The 15,825-nt window shown below is 45.1% G+C and overlaps 1 protein-coding gene across 1 annotated transcript in view; it reads right to left on the bottom strand.

The window, feature by feature from the left end:
- Positions 1-15,825, bottom strand: part of ITGA2 (integrin subunit alpha 2) — a 280,739-nt gene that overhangs the window by 20,567 nt on the left and 244,347 nt on the right. The window contains exon 27 of the mRNA XM_063961900.1: positions 14,796-14,909. Coding sequence (XP_063817970.1) covers positions 14,796-14,909 — 114 coding nt within the window. The remainder of the gene's footprint in view (positions 1-14,795; positions 14,910-15,825) is intronic.

Here is a 15,825-nt window from a genome sequence, read left to right as displayed (position 1 = left end):
GGACTGTATATACTTCACTGAAACCAGCTGCCCTACATTAGCTGCCTGTTATCCTGTGGTGATAGCCTGGGTGTCCCTGACTCAGCTTTTATTCTGCTGCAATTTACACAACGTACACCTGCTTTCTGACTATCTGCAGTGTGCCCACATACTTGTTCCGTTTATTTGGGGTGCCATATCTGCCCGACCCGGGCGGCCCTGACCCGTGTGCTGAACCTGCTGTAATACTCCTGTGGATCTGCATTCCCGTCCAGGGGCACCATGGTGAAGGGAGGACAGAGTACGGCTAACGCTGCTGCGAAACTGGAGAAATTTGCCAGATCACGGCAGGCATCTACGTCGGCAAAGCGGGGTGAAGCCGGCCCGCCCTCGCCTGCGGCCGAGGTGGACACCTCCGACCATGATGAGCAGGTGCATTCTACCCAGCAAATATTGCAGGCTATCTCTGCGTCCGAACAGAGGGTCACGGACCGGATTGGGCAAGTACAAATGGATGTTTCTCTGCTAAGGCAGGATATGCAGAAGATCCGAGAGCGTGTGGGTGAAACTGAACATCGGATATCGGCTTTGGAGGATGCTGCTCCACCCTTGCAGTTGAGAGTGGCGGACCTGTCTACCCAAGTGACATCTATGCAGGCTAAAATGTCAGATATAGAAGGGAGATTGCGGCGCAACAACGTCCGATTTGTCGGGTTGCCCGAGAGAGCGGAGGGCAACTCCCCGGAGTCATTTCTTGAAGGGTGGCTTATTTATCTGTTTGGCAAGGAGGCATTTACCTCTCAATTTGCGGTGGAGAGGGCGCACAGGCTCCCGCCTAGACCGCCGCCACCGGGGGCCCCGGCTAGAACATTTATTGCACGCTTCCTGCATTTCAAGGACCGTGACACTGTGCTCCGTCTGGCCCGAACAAAGGGCCCTATCCAACAAGATGGACATAATATTTCCGTATTTCCTGATTTTGCCCTGGAGGTGCAAAAGAGCCGATCTCAATTTATTCAAGTCAAGCGGCAGCTCAGAGACCGCAATATACAATATGCTATGATGTTTCCAGCCAAGTTGCGGGTGGTGCTCAATAACACCACACATTTTTTCACATCTCCTCAAGATGCCGGTGCATGGCTGGAGCGTCAACCACGTCCTCCTTAATGATGTATTGTTGCTCTGAGGCTGCTTTCAGTTTTTTTTGCACCTATTTATCTAATGCATATTCCTGTGAATATAAATGCAATGTGAGGATATATGCAATGTGGGGCGTATGGGAGTGGGGCAAATTTATGTTATTGCTCGCTCTGCATCGTTATGATATGGCGGTAACGGTCAGTCCCACATTATTTTACTGCTATTTGCTGCTTTGTATTGGAGCATGTGCCTGGCTATGTTGTTTTTTTTCTTTTTTCAGGGTTGGGGTACTACTTTTTTCTACGAGTTGTGGAGAGCTCTAACTGAAAATAGTGTAAGGGCTTTTCCTTAGGTTCTTTGGTTAGGCCCTTATCCCTTAGTTTGGTTACTTAATGGGAGTTATGGGATCCAGGTATGCCTTAAGTTTGCGAGGTGATACAGGGTGGGTGCGGGGGGGGGGGGGGTTAGTTTGTTTTTTTCTAAGCCATCATCTTTTAGTTCTGTGCGTACTTTGCAATGACGCGTTATTTCTGTATGATATTGCTCTGTGCTCTTTTGCCTCCTGGGACGTAGAGGGACTGGTTGCTCCTGTCCCTATGTATTGTTTGCTCAGCCTTGCTATGTTGCGATGCCAGGTTTTGCTGTATGTCTCTTTAATCTATCCTGTTACCCCTTTCCGTTACGATTTCAATGTCTGCTGTTTCTGAGGGGCTCCGTCTGCTCCGCTGGAACGCTCGGGGATTGAATGAAAAAATCAAAAGATCGTTGGTCCTGACTCAGGTTAAAAAATACCAGGCGGACATAATTTGTCTTTCTGAAACACATTTGCATGGAGGTAGGGTGTTGGCACTTAAAAAACCATGGGTTAGTCACGTGTATCATTCCACTTTCTCTAGCAGTGCCAGAGGCGTTTCTGTAATGATTAGAAAGTCCGTACAATTTCATCTGGATGAATGTGAAACTGACCAATATGGCAGATACGTCTTCCTACAAGCCCATATTAACTGCCGATTGTTTCATATATTAGCAGTATATGTCCCCCCGCCATATAATAATGAGGTTCTCCGTCACGCTGCCCGTTTCCTGGCCCGGTCCCCTGCTACCCCTGTGATATGCCTAGGGGATTTTAACAATGTTATGGATAGTGGTATGGACAGGTGGAGGGAGTCTGTTGCGTCTTCCCCTCCCCTGGCGTCCCCTACCTCGTTCGCGAGACTGGTGGGGGAACTGGGGCTGGAGGATGTATGGAGATGTCGTAATCCCGCGGCCACTCATTTCTCCTGTCAGTCCGCTACCCATCATGCTTTTTCTCGTATTGATTTGGTTTTAGTTTCTCCTGATTTATCCCCGGACGTGCTGGCAGTGGACTATCTCCCTAGGGGCATATCGGATCACTCTCCTGTTTTAGTCACAGTTAATATTGGTTGGGAGCGGGGTGCAAAAATGTGGAAGCTTAACCCCTTTTGGTTGACTCTACTGGGGGGGGGGGGGGGGTGCGGATCTGATTGCCGCCTGGGAAGGGTTCCAGGAAGATAATTTACTATACAGTGTTCTGTCTCTGAAGCATGATGCCTTTAAAGCGTTTTTGCGGGGCTCCTTTATAAAGCGGATCTCTGAAGTTAAAGCGTTCAGTAAGAGGGAGGAGGTGCGGTTGGAATCTTTGTGCCAGCGGCTGGAATCTCAATATCTTATTACCCACTTGCGGTCTGATGAGTTGTTGTGGAAGAACGCGCAGAGTGAGTGGTCGGATTGTTTATTTGAGAAATCCAGGCGTAGACTCCTTTTTGCGGGACATGAGCAGTATTTTCGGGCGGAGATGAATGGCAGCTACTTGGCCTTTTTGGCCCGGTCTGATTCCCCTAGAACAGTAATTCAGTGTGTGAAGAACTCTGCTGGCCAACTGTGTTATTCTGGATTAATGGTGGCGGAGACCTTCCGTAGTTATTATTCCTCGCTTTATGCCTCCCGAGCCGGTTACTCTGATGATCAGCTTGGGGAGTTTTTGGCTCAGTTGACCTTGCCATGCTTGTCCCGGGAGGACTCGGGGGCTCTGGATGTGCCTATCACGTTGGAGGAGGTGGAGGCTGCGATCCTGTCTCTCCCGGCGTCTAAGGCACCGGGATCCGATGGACTTCCGGGTGAAGTCTATAAAAAATACATTACTTTTTTTGCCCCCTATCTCTTACAATTGTTTGAACTACTCTTAGAGGGTGGGGCTCTCCCGCGTTCTATGGCCGAGGCCAATATAATTGTCCTGTTGAAACCAGGGAAAGACCCCCTGCTCCCCGAGTCTTATCGACCCATTTCCCTCCTCAATACTGATGTCAAGATACTGGCAAAAATCTTGGCATCTCGATTGAATTTGGTAATTGCAACAATAATTCATCCAGACCAGACTGGCTTTATCTTGGGTAAATCCACGGCCCAAAATCTGCGTAGATTGTTCTGTCATCTCCAGAGAAGTGATATGGTGGGGTTGGACGCGGTGGTGGTGTCCCTTGATGCGGCCAAAGCGTTCGACTCCGTAGAATGGAGGTACCTGTGGGGGGTGCTGGAGAAATTTGCTTTTGGCCCTCGATTTATTAGCTTTATCCAGTTGTTGTATTCCTTGCCTGTGGCTCGTGTGACGGCCAATGGTTTCACGTCTGAGCTTTTTGCGTTGGAGAGGGGCACTCGACAGGGTTGCTCCCTATCTCCTGCACTGTTTGCGATCGCCGTGGAGCCGTTGGCCGCCCTGCTGCGCAGTAATGGCGGGGTCAAGGGAGTTGAGATTGGGGGTCATGTAGATGTGGTGGCGCTATACGCGGATGACATGCTTCTTTTCCTGCAGGACTCTGATGACTCCCTACAAACAGTGTTACAGGTAGTGGAGAATTTTGGTATCTTTTCCGGTCTGCTAATTAACTGGGACAAATCCCACATTTTTCCTATTTCTGGCCTTCTCCCTGAAAACACACGGGGGGCGTATCCTTTGCAATGGACACTGCGGTTCAAGTATTTAGGCATCTGGATTACTCCTATGGCGCGTAGCTATGTGGCCCAAAATATCGACCCCATATTAGCGACATTTAAAGAGAAGGCTCATAGCTGGAAAAAATTACCATTGTCTGTCCTGGGTAGGGTTAATTTATTTAAAATGGTGATGCAGCCAAAGTTCCTTTATGTTCTGCACAATTCCCCGGTCTACCTTCCCAAGAAGATCTTTACTGTTATTGAGGGAGTTTTATCCTCATTTATATGGAGTGGCAGGCCAGCGCGGGTCTCTATCAGAACACTATGCAGATCTCAGATGTCCGGCGGGGCAAGTCTCCCGGATCTCAGACTATACTATGTGGCGGCTCAGCTGGCCGATCTGAGTGAATGGACCGGGGATTCTTTGGGTGCCACGGTGAGGGGGTTTCTGGCTGAGCGGACGGAGTGTTCTCCTGCTTTCTCTCTCTCTCCTCTTCAGCTTCTCCTTTCTGGTCTCTCAACGTCTGGCTTGCCTCCCCTGTTGCGTCAAGCCTTGCTTATCTGGCGCTATGCGCACACTTTATATGACTGGGAGGGACATGATACCTGTACCCCACTGTGGTTCAATAGTGCATACCCTGAGCTATATGAGATGTCGCTAGATAACATATGGATTACTAGGGGTGTCATGGCGCTGGGTCAGCTATACCACGGTGGAGTGCTGAAGTCATTTCAGCAACTGAAGATCGAATTTGATGTACCTAACACTGCTATGTTCCGGTATTTTCGGCTTAGACATGCTGTACAGACCCAATTCCCTCACGGCCCACCATTGATTGCTGACTCACCTGTTAGGACGCTGCTTACTTCTTTGAGTCAGAGGGGGAAGGTGTCTACCATATATGCTGCTTTAAATAATAATAGCTATCCCGATCTATTAAATAATCCCCATATTAAATGGGAGACTGATTTGGGACAATTGTCCCATGAGCAGTGCCTCCAGATTATGAGTTCCCTTAAATACGCTACGCCATGTATAAGGTATAAACAGGTTTTTTTCTACATTCTACACAGGGCCTACCGCACTCCGGTTACTATGCAGAGGGCTGGTCTTAGGGAAGATTCTAACTGCCCCAGGTGTCGGGCAGCCGATGCCGGATTTTGGCACTTACTGTGGGATTGCCCTGAGATTTCCCTTTTTCTGGCATAAAGTGTGGTGTGATGTGACCATGACAGCACCGTCCCTCCCTACATTAGATCCTGGTATATGTTTATTTGGGTTAGATTTGGAGGAAACACACTCTGTTTTACTGTACAAATATGTCCTGTGTCTCACTACGCTAGCTAAGGTGGTTATCGCTAGGGTCTGGTTCTCTGCTGGTGTACCTAGGGTGGAGCACTGGAGGGCGTTGGTGAACGAGGTAATTCGTCATGAGAGACATATGTATAAAATACGGAGTTCCACCTCTCGATTTACGGAGATGTGGGATTGCTGGAGTAGCACAAGGCTGGGCGGGCAGGTATTAAGCACATGAGCGACATTTGTAATAATATGGATACTCTTTGTCGTGGATATATATATGATAAGAATTAACACGCACACCAAATTGTGATCTGAAAATATCTGTTTATTGATGGCAATTGTTATTGTTATAGTTAATTTTCAATGTTGATGTTTTGTTATGTTTCTGTGACACAAAACTCAATAAAAATCACTTGATTTAAAAAAAAAAACAGCACTATTAAAAACAAATGAAGCAAGGTAATGGCTGAAACAGGATTGTTGTGGCCCGAAGCTTTGCCAATCGTATTATACAGCATCAGAACCACTCCTAGGTCCCCTCTTAATCTGTCTCCTTTTGAAATTCTGTTTGGTTGACAACCCCATGTTATGATTAACCCCCAGGATGATTTGAAATGTAACAATGAAGTCACTGTAAAGTATTTGGTTAAAATGAGTAAGCAATTGAGGAATCAGAATGATAATCTAAAGTTGGTGATTCCTGATTTGCCAGACAGTAATTGTAATGACATTGAACCTGGGCATTATGTAATGATACGGAATTTTCTACGCTCAGGTTGCCTTATTGACAGATGGGAAGGACCATATCAAGTCTTATTGACCAGCGCGACAGCATTGAAGGTTGCCGAGAGAGAGACTTGGGTCCATTCGTCTCATTGTAAAAAGGTTGCTGACCCAGAGAGGTCCCGTGATAAAGAACAGACGGTAGAGGTTGTATCACTAGAGTGTCTGTTCCGGGAAGGTTGAGACGACACCTGAGCGCTGAGAATAATAAGACTGGAGGCGTTTGTCGAGCCAGATTTCTTTTTCCCTTTTGTTATTTTCTCCAGTTCCCATCTCCCTCCTATTCTCCTCCCCCGCTTCTTATTTGTCTCCTTTTTCCTCCTATAAGATGGACTTGCCCCAAGAGACTGTGATCCGGATTTTCCTGTTGACCATGATGTTGACCAAAGCAGTCTGTTTCGGTGAGAGTACCATGGAGGTCGAGAAAGGATCTGGAATGGGTTCTGATGAACAGGATGGAGGCGTAGTTTTCCAAGAGCAACATAATCACCGAGTAAAGGCGAGTATCAGAAAACGATCTGGTAGCATTGACAATAGAAGGAATTGTGAAGGATAGTTAGCTGAAGAGAACTGCATCTGTAGGCATTGTGACAATATAGTTGAGGATGGGTGCATCAAAAAATGTCAGTCCAGTTTTAATGTCCACATGGACCGGCATCCATTGAGTGACTATCACTCCTTAGTGGGTAAAGTGTTAAACCAGACAGACTGTTGGGTATGCTCTCAAGTACCTCAAGGTCATAGCAAATCAGGACTAGTACCATTCCCTTTAACTGTAGGAGAGGTACTTGAGTTAAGTGGTGGGAGGCCGGTGGACAAGAGGTTTAATATCTCTAGTCCTCCTAGTTTGAAGCTCCACCAGTATCACGTGGATAAGTCCTTAGTATGCTTTAACATTTCCAATCCCCGAAAGCCGGGAAATTGGGAAGTGTCATGGAGTAATCAAACCATGACATTTTCATATAGAGCCGACAGAATGCCCATAGACACAGAACTTATACGCCAGATAGCCAACAGTGGAAAATATTTCCGGTATAGGTATACTCTAGGAAGTAGGACCATGCGAGTTGGAGAAGTATCACCAGGATACTGTGCACATATCGTACAACCTGATACGTGTACTAGACAGATAGGAGAGTTAGGGTTAGGAGATTTCACATGGAAAATTTGTAACATGGTAATGTCATACTCTGTCCCATATGTTCTCCCCGATGATGCATATTTCATATGCGGGAGAAAGGCGTATAAGTGGCTTGCCCCAAACTCAGAGGGATTGTGTTACATTGGAAAAGTACTGCCTGAAGTAATGACTGTATCCCATAACAAAATGAAAGACATTCACCGCGGTGCCCAAGCTCCTTATACTCACACTCATTACGAGCACGTTGTTAAAAGGCACCTGATAGAGAGGACAGAGCATCCGGCCTCTGATCTGATCCATGAATCCACCGGGATTCAATTCCTACTCGCGTTAGATATAACTCGTACCGCCAGAGGAGTGATAAATTATAAATATATATCTGCGCTAGCGAACTTGTTAGATAATATCACCTAAATGTATGACGACACGTTCAGGTACACTGGGAAAGAGTTACAAGCCTACCAAACAGAGCTGGTTCAGCATAGGATGATTCTCAATTATCTCACAGCAGTGACAGGTGGGTATTGTGTTACCCTAGCAACTCAGTATGGTGTAAAGTGCTGCACGTATATTACAAACAGCACTGAGGACCCGGCCAAGGTCATAGACCAAAAGATGGATGACATTTTGCAATTGAAGTGGGAGTTTCGAAGGAAACACAATCTCACACTCGCTGCTGTGGGTAATGAGCTGACCAGTTGGGTGTCATGGTTGAACCCACGAAATTGGTTCTCTGGTTTAGGAGAATGGACCCAAGGTATTATAATGGATGTAGGGAAATTTCTCTTGTGTATTCTGGGAGTCGTCATATTGGTTGGCCTGATATTTAGATGCGTTCGGGCTTTAACGAAGTGTAAAGGTAGTACCAGAGTGATGAGTCTGAGGAGCGAGGACACTGTAATAACAACAATTAATTTGATTTATGACCCAACGATAGAGACAATGTTGTGATGAAAATGTGATTCCACAGTCCGTTTCTTTCACCCGTTTCTCCTTTGTTTTCCTCCAAGGTACAAAGACATCCGCTTGGAAGAAGAATTTGACAACCTCTTTTATACAGACCATTGATGAACTATGCTACAAGCCCCAATATCCCTAGTGACTTTAACCTTTACGATAGCCCAATACTTTAGAGACTGTAACTTTATGGACAATGGAAAAGCTTTTGCTCGCTATTTATAGCAAAAGCACAGAGAGACATCAGACAACATGTACATCAAGACAAGACATCAGACAAGACCTCAATCGGCGACTGTTCATTTAAACTCACATAGTTTACGACTGCATTTATAATGTTTGTTTCTTATCTTCATCTCTACAACCTCCAGGTAATGACACACATAGTCGACAGGGAATATAGACACATATATCAGCATTCACATGTTCCCCCCTTCATGTATCATCAACTAAATGTGCTCCCCCATTTGTTGCATCCAAAAGCCGAAAAGAGCTCGGTAGAGTTTGACAGCCCATCCACAGACCCTTGATAAGGGATAAGAAGGATTCAATGTATACTTCGCAATACCTCGAAGCTTGATTTAAAACACATACGGCACGATGATACATGACCCCTCAAACATGGATTTCATACACACATGCTTTTACTATCTCACTAGGTCATGCTTTTTTCCTACCTTCTCCTCTCCTCCCCTTTCCCAATCATAAAAAGGTGTTTACATGATGACATATATTTTTCTGTTTTGTTTAGGAAGTGGCAGTTATTGGTGACTGCCAAAGGGTGGACTGTCAAAGTCGAAAAATATCGTTATTCTCATGCCTTGTACTAACCCCATGCGCTTGCCCGCTGCACGTGCACATTCTCTCCCGTGCGTGCGCATATTCGCAGTTGCGTGACGGCGCCTCCACGGACATGCGCTCAAGCGCGTGGTATGTGCATTTACGGTAGAGTTTGTGTGCGTCTGGCGGGCGACTCAATCGTCACATAATTAATCCAAATAGTGCATTTTGTAGGTTATGGTCTCCTTAATAATATCAGTAAGTTTGTTTAGTATAACTGGTTCATAGACAGAGAAATCCCTCTTTGCATGATACGAAGGGTCAGACAGGTTTTGAGCAGTGGTGTTTAGTATGCAACGGTAGAGTATATTATTAGAAACATTCCAGTATTGGTTTGAGAGAAATCAATCGCTCCTGCGAATAGTTATGTCTATAAGAAGTTTATGGACATTTGCTATATTTGCAGTTCATTATCCATGCGGCGGGAATCCTGAGATTCCCTCCCACCTGAGCAGTATGAAATAGTCACAGCCCACCTGTTTGAATCAACCTATGACCTTTTGTTATAATGTAAGGACAGATTCCTGCGTCCAATGAACAATGAGATTGTAGGCCCCTTTGTAGTGTACTGTATGCAGTGTATATAAGGCAGCCAGCTTGGGCCAGCTCAGTCTACTCTCCACAAAAGGTTTTCATCACTGACTAACTTGAGAGCTGGTACCAGGACTGCGCAGCGATCATTCCCCAGTGTGTAAGTGTTTCTCTGTAACCAACTTGTTCTCTGTTTGTATTTGCCATACACTCTCTCTCTCTCTCTCTGTTATTGTTACGCTGTTGTATATTGTATATGTGTAGTTATTATGTTTAGATATTGATGTTAGCCTGTAGTGTATAAACTGTTAACTGTATTTTCCCCTTTTACATACTATAATCTCGTTAGTAAAGGTTTTGGAACCTTAGCAAGGAATTGTGTGTTTATTACATTGCTGAGAGTATTCAGAGCGTCTCAATCGCTCAAGAGGCTATATAATAGAGGTTAATTAGCATTGCATTGTGTTCACATTACAAAAACAAGGTTTACAGCATAAGCATATCCTTTCATTGTGTTGCATACAAGGTTTACTGTGTGTCATCCTGTGAGCGTCTGCGCCGCTCGTGTTCCTCTTGTGGGCACGGCGTCCGCTACGCTAGTAGCGTAGCAATACGGTACTCGGACCGCCTATAGCGTGTTCGATACCCAGCGTAAGCCGTGAGCGAACGTGTCGCTCGTGCGTCTCGACCACGGCCTAGCGTCTGCTACGCTAAGTGCGTACCCTTACGGTACCCCGTACGCCCATTGCGTACTGAGTCTCTTACCAATATATAGTGAATGTTATAAGATAAATATTTAGCTTTATCAGGGGAGAATATACAAACTCCACACAGTTAGGGCCATGGTAGGAATGGAACCCATGACCCGAGTGCTGTGAGGCAGTAATGCTAACTATTACACCGTCAATGCTGCCCTTACAATCACACCTGGCCTGTCTAGTCACTGAAGGCTGCTGGGATATTCTGTAAGACCAGCACTCAGACATTCTTGGCGGAAATCAGAAATGCCTTCCCGAATCCATGATCTGTTGGTGAGCCCCCTGGGACCGGACCGGCCCTTGCGGCTGCTTAGGTTGCCTAGTGGCAAATCCGCTACTGCACGGTAGCCAGTTCGCCAACTTAATGGTCTGACCTTGTATAAAGGCACTGATATATAGCAATACAGTCACTGACTGAGGGGTGCAATAATGGATATTATAAGGGATGGGGGACCTGCTAATAGGGAATGGGCAACGTGCTACAATCAGTGTGTTTGTGTCTGTAGGGGGAACTGATATATAATGCAATACTGATCGTAGCATTCCTAGTAGGTCTCCCATCCCTTATAATATCCATCATTACACCTCTCAGTCAGTGTGACTGTACTGATATATATATCAGTGCCCCACTGATTGCAGCAGGCATCTTCCATACACAGTAGTACTTAAAATAGAGTATTATAGCATATTGTTACATACCTCCCAACATGACCTTCTCCAGGAGGGACAGAATGCTCTGGTCCTAGACTTCCCTCTTAATGTATGCTTGCCATCACCTGTGGTTAAACACCTTTCTTTTCCATTACCCTGTTCAACACAGGTGATGGCCATCACAAATTAAGAGGGAAGTCCAGGAGCAGAGCATTCTGTCCCTCCTGGAGAGAGTCATGTTGGGAGGTATGTTGATACTGTATATGACCAGTCAGTGTGTGACTCCATCCAGGCATGAGTGTAGCAGGCAGATGTTAGACACTGTACTTAAAATAACACTGTACACCCCCCATTCCCCACTCCCACCTGATTGGAATTTGAAGTAGATGGATTTTATATCAAAATTAAAAAAAAATACTGTAATAAGGTACACTGGAAGACCTCATGTTTTTTTCTGTGCACATCCCGACTCTTCTCTCTAAGCATCTGAAGTCATACATACGTGTTACATGACTGGCCACACGCACAGTACTGCAGGACTGGAGCCAACACCCATCAGCTGTCTAATTACTGTCGTTTGAGTCCACAGAGTTATTGGGAATGAAAGACTCCATGATCCATTGGTTGGTGGATGGTGCTGGCAATTCACCCCGTCAGAATAGGGAGTGGTCTCCATTTTTTAAAGGCAAATCCATGCATAATGCAACCAAGCATCTGACTTGCCTTCTCATTGCTTTGTTACATTGCTTACCTGCCTTTAAGTCTTTTAAAATAGTGACTCCTAAATCCCTTTCCTGCTTAATAGTTGCCATTATAGTACCCTTGATACTCTATTTAGCCTTTGGGTTTTTGAGACCCAAGTGCATAATGTAGCATTTTTTAGCATTACAAAAATTGCCACATTCTTGACCGTTCCTCTAGTCTACCTAGATCATCAATCATTTATTTTACCCCTCTCGGTGTGTCTACACTGTTGTATATCTTTGTGTCATCTGCAAAAAGGCATATGTTACCTTCAATACCATTTGCATTGTCACCAACAAAGATATTAGAGAGCACTGGTCCAAGTACAGATCCCTGGGGTACTCCACTGGTAACATTTCCCTCCATAGAATGCACTCCATTTACTACAACTTTCTGTTTCCTATCCTGCAACCAGGTTCTTATCCATTTAACTGTTTTATAATCCAATCCCACACTTGTGAGTTTATTTAGCAGTCTGCTTTGTGGGACAGTGTCAAATGCCTTGCTAATTTCTAGATGTGCTACATCTACAGCAGCACCCATCTCCCCTTCAGCTATTATTTTAGTCACAGAGTCAAAAAAGTCAAGATTTGTTTGGCAAAATCTCCCCTCAGTAACTCCATGCTGACTGGGATCCTGTAAGTTTCTTGATTTAAGATATTCCACAACTCTTTATTTTAATAGTGTTTCCATTACTTTCTCTACTACTGATGTAAGGCTTACGGGTCTGTAGTTACTTGCTTCTTCCTTGCTTCCACTTTTGTGCAGCGGAACTACATTTGCTCTTTTCCAGTCCTCTGGAATTGCACCTGTATTTAGTGACTGGTGGAATAATTATGTTAATGGTGCTATCAGCACATCTTTTAGTATCCTTGGATGTACTGTATACCATCTGACGCCACTGATTTATCCACTTTCTGTTTTGAGAATTCTGTTAGGACCTTCTCCTCTGTAAATGTACTTTTATCTACCTTATTTTTTTCAATGTCTTTGCAACTTAACTGTGGCCTGTTCCCTTCTCCTTGTATAGAGAATACTGAGCAAAACTAATTATTTTGATGATCTACTATTGCTTTGTCTCCATCCACCAAATTCTGACTCTCTGTCTTAAGTGTGTCATGGGTCTAGGTGTCTGTGTACCCGGAGATTCTTCCGATGGTCGGGAAGGGGAACTGGTGGAGTGCAGAAACTGAGGGGGCTGAATGTAAGTCTTCCTCATGCAGGAGCACAGGAGTGTCTACACGGAATGAGGTGACGGATGACTAGTGCGTAGACTAGTCGAGGTACTATAGTGACTGACTGGGTGAGATCTCCAGAGTTACTAAGAACCGGGCTGGTTACCGGTGTGCCTGTACCGGGCTGGTTTCCTGTGAAACTGAGAACCGGACTGGTTACCGGCGTGCCTGAACCAGGCTGGTTACTGGAGCACTATGGACCAGCCTGGTTACCGGTAAAACTGAGAACCGTGCTGGTTATTGGCGGTTCTGAACCGTGCTGGTTACCGGAGCACTGTGGACCAGGCTGGGTACTGGTATAGCTTATAAAGCTCACTGTGAACCGGGCTGGATACCGGTATAACTGATTAGCACACTGTGAACTGGGCTGGATACTAGTATAACTGGTTAGTGCACTGTGAACCGGGCTGGATACTAGTATAACTGGTTAGTGCACTGTGAACCAGGTTGGATACCGGTATAACTGGTTAGCACACTGTGAACCAGGCTGGATACCGGTATAACTGGTTAGCACACTGTGAACCAGGCTGGATACCGGTATAACTGGTTGGTGCACTGTGAACCGGGCTGGATACCGGTATAACTGGTTAGCGCACTGTGAACCGGGCTGGGTACCGGTATAACTGGTCAGTGCACTGTGAACCGGGCTGGATACCGGAATAGCTGATAACAAGATCTTCTCTGCCAAGTCCTGAGAGCTGGCGTGAGCCTGGACATGCAGCTGGGGAGCAACGATATTCAGGTGCTGGGGCTCTGCCCGGCACTTCCTTTTAAACCTGCCAACTTTCTATTGTAGGAGGAGATCACATGACCCGTTGCCTCCCGTGATTGGACGCTTACTATCAGCTGACCGCCGGGACATTGGCATCGCCCACAGACCGTGGCCGGCAGGGACCCACCACCGAAGCCACAGCGGAGACGCCAGCCGCCTCAGCAGCCCCGCAGAGAAGCGCAACAGCCGCCGCTTCGTGACAAAAGTGTTATTCCTCCATTTGATTTTCTCCTTTCACTTATATACTTAAAAAAGTTTTGCCCCCTTTATCTACTGAGTGGGCCATTTTCTCCTCAGCTTCTGCCTTTGTATGCCCGATCACCTTCTAAGCCTCCTTCCGTCTGGCAAGCTACACCTCTTTATCATTATTGAGTCTGCTTATATTTCCTAAATGCCATCTGTTTCGCTTTCACACTAGTTGATACCTCTTTTGTGAACCACACTGGCTTCCTTTTCCTGGTGCTTTTCCTAACCCAGTTGGTACATACATCTATTGCCTTTAGTATTGCACTTTCTACTTTTTCCCACCTCTCCTGTACTCCTTCCAAGTTCCTCCAATCAGCCAATGAATCGCTTACACATCTCCCCATTTTTGCAAAGTCAGCCTTCCTAAAATCCAGCACCTTTGTTTTTGTGTGACATTGGTTGGACCCGGCCTTTATACTAAACCGTACTGTTTAATGATCACTGGATCCCAGGTTCTCATCCACATATATGTCTGATATCCTGTCACCATTTGTGAGTATTAAATCTAATATTGAGTCTTTGTGAGTGGGCTCCCTCACAACTCCCTTCAACTCTAAATGGGTCCCAAAATGTGTAGCAAATGGGAAAGATTATTAAAAATTAAAAGCACAGGTAAAGATTATTTTACAATAACTGTACAGTCTGTTTCTAATTTGAAAAGTCATTTGTTTTTTAAATACAGTATATAAAATATGCTCTATGACATTCAGTACAACTAATCATACTTATACCATCATTCATTATACAGTTTCTAATTACTTACAGATGCAAACGTCCCATTCCAAATTCTGGTAGATACATTCACAAAGTAATCTTCTCGGAGTTGAAGGTCTTTGATCACACACTTGAATGTTGTACACCTTGTATTATCACAGGTCTTTAAAAAGAAAGAATCTTTATTACAAATGTGTTGATGGATGCATATAGCAAAGTGTATTAACTAAGTCACTTCCAGAGAAGATGATGTAAGAAGTGAGAGGTATGCACTGTAGTGTGTTACTGTAGATAAATTTGGCATTTAAAAGCAAAACTTCTGCCATGGTTTCCCATCAGTATCAAAATAATTTTTAGTGTTTTCTTGCTGTGTCAAATAATAAGTAAATCGGTATCTTTATATCATGCTTGTAGGTAGAAAGAGTAGGTTTGTATATTATGAGACGCAGAGGCAGCTATCCAAGGCATGACATTTTGTGAGACAGCATAATTAGGTAAATTATATAAATGTGACTCAATTATAAAATGCCCATTTCCTTGCAGCAAAATTCAAAATTAATAGTTACAATTTTTTTTAAAAGCATTTAATATTCAACCATTTAACATTCCATCTCAAAAGAAAGGGATATAGTTATGTGACCGGGGGTCAGGAGCAGGAGACCACCGGTCACAATACTGACACCGGTATCCCGCCCCCTCACAATCCCGACAGTCAGCATACCGACTAACAGGGTCTATTCCTACTCATGGGTGTCCACAACACCCATAGAGCCCATAAGGGGCTTCATTGCGCTTGCCCTCCCCCGCCGGACATTTAAAAACGTCGGTATGGTGACCAGCGGTCTCCAGACCGCCAGTCGCACGAACCCAACCCAAAAGAAATAGCCCTGCCATACAGTATATCACATATGGGGCTTGTCCATTTGCAAGACAGGTGCCAGACCACATGTTACAGTATACTGCTCATTTCAGGGAAAACAAGTGCATCACACATTGTCCATCAAGCACTTCCATACAGATCTATAGTAAGCTATGAATGGACATGGGGAGTGATTACTAGATTAAACTGCGTCTATTTC

The sequence above is a fragment of the Pseudophryne corroboree genome, chromosome 1 (assembly GCF_028390025.1).
Source record: "Pseudophryne corroboree isolate aPseCor3 chromosome 1, aPseCor3.hap2, whole genome shotgun sequence".
Lineage (NCBI taxonomy): Eukaryota > Metazoa > Chordata > Amphibia > Anura > Myobatrachidae > Pseudophryne > Pseudophryne corroboree.
Note: the sequence above shows the minus strand (reverse complement) of the source record. Positions and strands in the feature narration are given on the sequence as shown.